Below are 6,909 nucleotides of genomic sequence, written 5' to 3'. Positions count from 1 at the left end.
GTGCAAAAAATTCTGTTTGATACCAGTGAGGGGATATTTCTTTCCTTTGGGAACTGTTTTCCCTTTTACAGGTCATGATACTTACATAACCCTTTATGTTTCCAGTTTTGCCTTAGTTACCAGGAAGGTCAAATACCAAATGATGAGTCACAATAATTACATTAGACTAAGTTTTTGTGTTCCTGGTGCTGATTTTGAATAATTCCTGATTGTCTGTTTCAGCAGTCTCATTGTGTATGTACTTCTTTATTATAAGCTGTCCTGAGGCTTATTTTGAAAGTAGGGAGTATATATTATAAATAATAATTATTCCCATTCTGTCTTTTAAGAAGGCTGAAGATTTTTATTGTTTCCATTTGTAGCTGTTGAAAAGTGCTTGTTTTCTCCCTTTTTTGATTTTAATCAAATCTTAACTTTTTAAAATAATAGCTTTATTGAGATATAGTTCACATACCATAAATTCACCCATTTAAAGTATATAGTTCAGTGGTTTTTAGTATATTTAAAGAGTTGTGCAACCATTACCACAATCGATTGTAGAACATTTTCATCCCCCACAGAAAGAAACCTCATACCTATTAGCAGTCACTCATTTTTTTCTCTTTCTTATGTATGTATGTATGTATGTATTTATTTATTTGCAGTTTGTTTATTTTTATTATGATGACACTGGTTATTGAAATCCAGTAAGTTTCAGGTGTACAGTTCAACAGTAAAGACATATATATATTTCATTGTGTATTATTCACTGCCTGTAGTTATCATTTTCTCTCAATCCATTCGGCCCCAGGCAACCACTAATTTACTTTCTGTGTCTGTAGATTTACCTAATCTGGATATTTCATATAAACAGAATTATATAATATTGGTCTTTTATGTCTTGCTTCTTTTACTCAGCATAATGCTTTCAAGGTTCATGTTGTAACATGTATCAATACTTCATTTCTTTTTATTGCTGAATATTTTATTGTACGGATAGGATACATTTTTATCTCTTCATAAGTTGATAGAAATTTGGGTTATTTCTGCTTTGTGACTATTGTGAATAATGCTATTAGGAACATTCAAGCTTTCATATGACAAATGTTTTCATTTCTTTTGAGTATATACCTAGGAGTAGAATTGCTGGGTCGTATGGTAACTCCGTGTTTAAACTCTTAAGGAATTGTCAGACTGTTTTCCAAAGCAGCTGAACCATTTTACATTCCTACCAGCAGTGTATTAGGGTTCCAGTTTCTCCACATCCTTGCTAACACATTTCATTGTCTTTCTTTTTGCCTGTAGCTGTCCTAGTGGGTGTAGGATTATCAAATCTTAATCTCTAAGAAACACAGGTAGTATTCACATTGACTGAAAACATTGTTGAAGGTATGGTAGACCCACTGTCCTCCTTAGAAATTTGAGAATATATAAGATTTTCAGATCAAGCCAGGAAACTACTTGGTTTTATGATGCTTGATGCTCTTGTTTTTTGTTTTTCTCTTGTTTTGAAGGTGGTGGTTACTAATACAATTCCACATGAAATTCAGAAGCTCCAGTGCCCCAAGATTAAAACCGTGGATATCAGCATGATTCTTTCAGAAGCTATCCGTCGTATTCACAATGGGGAGTCTATGTCCTACCTTTTCAGAAACATAGGTTTAGATGACTGAACAGATTTTCTTTCTTACAACTCCCAAGGGCCAAACTGGAAATGTGAGAATGAGTACTGTGAAGGATCATGCCTGTTTTGATGTATTTCCCTGGGTCCATTTGTGTTTTGTTCTTTTCTTGTTAATTCCTCTGAAGATAGACCAACTTTTTATGTCGGTTTGGGTGTTTGTGAGTTTTCTGGGCAATTTTTATAAAAAAACTATATTCTCCTCTTAAATAAAATAAGGCTTCATTATACTATTTAAAATATAACTTGGAATAAGATTTTTAAGCTCACAAACAGTCTTTTTCCAAAATTGTTGGAGCCCAAGTGCTTAAAAAATTTAATAAAACAATCTACTGTATGATACTTGCAATTGAAAACCAAAATGTTAGATTGTTGAATCCAATAAATGACATTTTTAGAAATGCTTTTATAGACAAGCATATGAAATATGTGACCATTATTTATTTTCTGCAACAAAAGAAGGAATAAAAACTTACTGTGTTTGTGTGTGTGTGTTTAAATTTTGTGTTTTGGCAATTTTATAACTAAAACGAAAGCTGAATATGCATGCCGTGGATATTGAAATGTTCATCGGCTTGATTAAGTTTTCTCTTCTACAACTTTTTGGGGGATACAGTAGCCTCTTGGAGATGTAATGTTCACTTTTCTACTTGTCCAGGGCCCTGCACATTCTCGATATGTCGTCATTTGTGGCAAGAGAGGAATTTGAATTCCAGGCCCATGGGAGGTGGGGCGGGTGCTCCTCGTTTGATGGCACAGCCATTCGCCAAACAAAATGTGCCACTGCATGTCCTTGGGGATGAGATGCTGGGGGAGGGAGGTCACAAAGGACAAGTGACTTGACCCTCGTCAGTGTCAAGCACCTACGTATTGTCTGTCCTAGAGTTTAGAACTCGAAACTTATACGTTAGAGTTTATCAGCCTATGTATGGGACACTGGGGTCCCATGAGTTATGCCAGTGTGTTCTCTCACTAAGGTCACATATGGGCAGTTTCATCCGACTCATAGAGGGAAAATTAAGACTTTCTTACCAAGAAAAAGATTACCTTTTCTTCAAAAAAACCTTAAACCTTTGCTTTCTGCCTGTCTTTGTTAGAATGGAATAAAATAGTTGACTTAGCACAAAGTTAAGATTAGTCACTTACTGTTTGCTATACTGGGGTTTCTTGGCTCTCCCCAGAGGACAGGACGACTCCTGGGAGCTTGCCCTAGAGCAGGCCTGGGGCCCTGTGTGTACATTGCATCTCCCACAAGAAATGTAGTCCAGCAACTCAGCCATTGAGCAACTGTGGTCATCACCTTGAACTTCTGCTTTTCTCTGATGAACTTTCATTCAAAATAACCCCTCCCAATTTCCTCCATTTTCCCTACAAAATAATGTTTCTCTCCTTTGTTTAACTTGCCTGTCTATGGCTTTGGCTATAGCTTACTTGTCATGAATTGCATTTTTTTGCTGTTTCTAAAAAATAAAATTTTTTTCTGCTGATAACTAACTTTTATTTTTAAGGTAAACATGACCAAATTTTCCTTTTACTCCAGAAAGAATAAGCTGGCAGATGTCAGAATAATGGAGTGGAGACCTCCAAAAGTCTGTCCCTCCATAAAGCAGAGAATAAATTGGCAAAAACTGTTACAATCAACTTTATTGGAATAGTGGAAATAGATCAAAAGTTTACAGCAACCAAGTAAATGGCCGTACACACGCGCCCACACACAAAGCTGAATCCCCATTAAGAGAGCTTTTACCCTAGTCCCATTACCTGCCCCCCAGCTTAGTGGCAGCATTGAAGATACCAGCCTGCATTCCTGGTATAGGTTCCTAGTTCCATTGGGAGCAGAATAGACCTTGTTCTCGAAGAATTATAGTTGTTTGTTTAGACCTGTCTGGTGGCTCCTTGAAGGAATGGCTCAAAGAATTATCTTTATTTTACTTAATAAACTCTCCCAGAGCAGAGAGGAACAATTGTTGAAAAGTTTAAAGGCAAATGTATTAGCCATTGCCTCTTGGAGCAAACAATAAAACCAAACAGCTTGGGAAGAAAGGGTGGGGAATGAGATGCTGTAACGCAGGAGCCCTAGGCTTGGGACTTGCACCTGAGTTTGGATATTCCAGAAGAATCACCAGGAGAAACGGGTGAGAAATGTTTATTACTCTCAAGGCAGGGAAGTTTCAGCAGTGGTTGGTCTGAGCTGTAGGAATAAAGCTGCTGACTAAGAACAAACAGAGTTTTTTATGCCCACAAGCAGAGGAGGGGTTATCTCATTGGGGAGCAGCCACCTTCTCCAACAGATGGGAGCAAGACGTGCTGCTTGGTTAGAGTAGCAGATAATGTCCATGGGAGCAGCAGAAAATGTCGTTAGGAGTAGGCACTGCTGAAAGTTCTTTGTGTATTGCATTCCTTGGCTGCTGGCGTCAGCTATCAGTCTTCTGAGTATGTGGAGGGGCTACGTTCAGAGTTAACCCTACAGATGCTCTGAAGGAAAAGGGCTTTGTAAAGTTCCCACACATTCTTTGGGAATCTGGAAAGCCACACGATTGCAGAAGGTGAGTGTATACTCAGAAAAAGCCACGAGATCTCATTTCTTGCTGACCATCATACTCTGCACAAGCAGGAAGTGGGAGCTAAGGCAGAGTTGTGAACTGCCTGACTGTTGAAGGCATGACCCATGGCACATAACAGAGCCCATGTGGGAGACTTTTTTCTTTTTTGGGTTTCAGGCTTTTTAGGAACGCTGTGATGACTCACTAGCTGACAGCTAACTGAACAGGGATTTCAGTTGCCACAAACAACAAAAAATACAGACTTTACAAAATCAGTTCAGAAAAGCCACTAAACAAATGTAAAAAACCACAAGCAGCAATAAATACTGGGGAGGGAGGAGAATCTGATTTCCAGACTACCCACATTATAATATGCAAAATGTCCAGTTTTCTTTTTTAATTACTTTTAATAGCATTTATTTTACACTAAATTTACTTTCAGGCCATAAGTTTTTGTTTCTTAAGTTTCTGGAATACCTTTTTCTTCTGGGCAACCTCCTCTGGTATAGGAACAATCTGCCTTTTTTCAGTGAGAATCATCTCAATGTGGCAGGGAGAGCTCATGTAGGGGTTAATCCGCCCACAAGCTCTCTAAGTTCTGCTCTGTATCATGGGAACTTTATTCACTTGAATGTGCTCAATGACCAGAGAAACTTCATCTAAACCCTTAAGTTCATCATTACTATCTGCATTTTTAAGTACGTGCAGCAAAAATTCAGCACTCTTTCTGGGCCACCGACTCTTCATCCAGCCCCACTGTTTGGCCTGGGCATCCTATCAACTCTACCATTGTAACGATGGAATGGCACACATTGCTTCTGTAAAGTGACATTCTTCAGATACTTAGTGGCTTTTGGGATATGCACACCTTTGATGGCCTGGGCAGTTTCACAAGTTGATGAGTGGTTGCTAGAGGGTGAGGTCAGAGGATTGGGGAGTGGCTGGTTAATAGATAAAAGTTTCTATTTGAGAGGATGAAAAACTCCTAGAACTAGATACTGGTGATGATTGCAGAACATTATGAATGTACTAGAAGCTAATGGATTGTATACTTTACAATGGTTGAAATGATAAATTTTACATATTTTATGTTATGTATTTTATAAAAATATTGAAAGAAATTAAAGTAGACCTAAATAAATAAAAATGCATCCTATGATCATGGATTGGAGGATGACAATACACCTAAAATGATTTACATATTGTCTAATCCCTAAACCCAAATCTCTACAGAATAATATATCCTAAAATTCACATGGTGGAATCTCCAGGGACTTCAAATAGCCAAAACGATCTTGAAAAAGAAGAACAAAGTTGGAAACTTACACTTCTCCATTTTAAAGCCTACTACAAAGCAATAGTAATCAAAGCAGTGTGGTACTAGCATGAGGAGACAAGTAGACCAATAGAATATAATTAAGGGTTCAGAAATAAACCTTTATATCTATGGTCTATTCGCTTTTGACAAGGGTGCCAAGACCTTTCAATGCTAAAAGAATGTTGGGCTTTAAAATAATTTTTTAAAAATTTAAATGGTGTTTTTAACAAATGGTGCTGAGATAACTAGATATACCCATGTATGAGTGAAGCTAGCCCCTTACCTCACACCATTATACAAAAATTAACTCAAAATGGATAAAGACCTATATATAAGAGCTAAAATTATAAAACTTGGAATAAAATGTAAGGGTAAATCTTCATGAACTTGGATTTGGCAATGGTTTCTTAGATCTAACACCAACAGAAATAATGGATCCATTGGATTTAATCAAGTCAAAACTTTACTGTGTTAAAGCACACTAACTGATAATAGTCTAGTACACACACACACACACACACACACACACACGAGTTTTCTTCTCATCTGTGGTTTCATGTTGTACAGTTTACCCATAGTCAACTTCAGTTCAAAAATATTAAGTGCGGGTGTGGCTCCATAGTGTAGTGGTTAGCACGTCTGCTTTGCATGCAAAGGGTCTTGGGTTCGCGCCCCAGGTGGAGCCATGGACCATACCTGGGTACACCAGGCCCCAAATGCACCTGGCCCCGGGTGCACTCCACAAGCATATGTGAGGGGATGCCCTGCCTTCAGAGATCCAGTTCTTAAGGGGAAACCACAACGTCCATGGGTCAGGGGTGGAAGGGGGTGGTGGTATTAAAGAGGGGAAAAAATATTAAATGGAAAATTCGAGAAATAAACAAGTCGTAAGTTTTAAATTACTTGCTGTTCTAAGTCACTTAGTAGCCATCTCTGTTATCAAATTGACTACCATGGTATCATAGTGTTTATGTTCAAGTAAATTATATTTTACTTAATAATAACCTCAAAGCCATTCACATAACTTTTATTACAGTATACTGTTATAATTAATCTATTTTATTATTAGTTATTGTTGTTATTCTCCTACTCTGACTGAATTATAAATTAAACTTTATCGCAGGTATGTATGTATAGGGAAAAACATAGTATATATAGGGTTTGGTATTATCCTTAGCTTCAGGCATCCACTGGGAGTCTTGGCGTATATCTCCTACGAGTAAGGAGAGACTACTGTACATATAATATATAATTAATAAATATGTAAAACTTTGCAATTCAACAAAAAGACAATCCAATTAAAAAATGGGCAAAGGACTTGAACAGACATTTCTCCAAAGATACACAAATGGCAAAAATTACATGAAAAGATGTTCAGCATCATTAGC

At 37.4% G+C, this 6,909-nt stretch overlaps 1 protein-coding gene and 1 pseudogene across 1 annotated transcript in view; one reads left to right on the top strand and one right to left on the bottom strand.

The window, feature by feature from the left end:
• Nucleotides 1–2,160, top strand: part of PRPSAP2 (phosphoribosyl pyrophosphate synthetase associated protein 2) — a 56,144-nt gene extending 53,984 nt beyond the window's left edge. Inside the window, exon 10 of the mRNA XM_023529925.1 lies at nt 1,494–2,160. Within this exon, the coding sequence (XP_023385693.1) occupies nt 1,494–1,652 (159 nt within the window). The 3' untranslated portion in view covers nt 1,653–2,160. The remainder of the gene's footprint in view (nt 1–1,493) is intronic.
• A 984-nt stretch (nt 2,161–3,144) lies between these two features.
• LOC111738845 overlaps nt 3,145–6,909 on the bottom strand; it is a 10,975-nt pseudogene continuing 7,210 nt past the window's right edge.

Source organism: Pteropus vampyrus, unplaced genomic scaffold, assembly GCF_000151845.1.
Source record: "Pteropus vampyrus isolate Shadow unplaced genomic scaffold, Pvam_2.0 Scaffold44, whole genome shotgun sequence".
NCBI classification, from domain to species: Eukaryota; Metazoa; Chordata; class Mammalia; order Chiroptera; family Pteropodidae; genus Pteropus; species Pteropus vampyrus.
The sequence above is the reverse complement of the archived record's forward strand: the minus strand, read 5'-3'. Positions and strand labels throughout refer to the sequence as shown.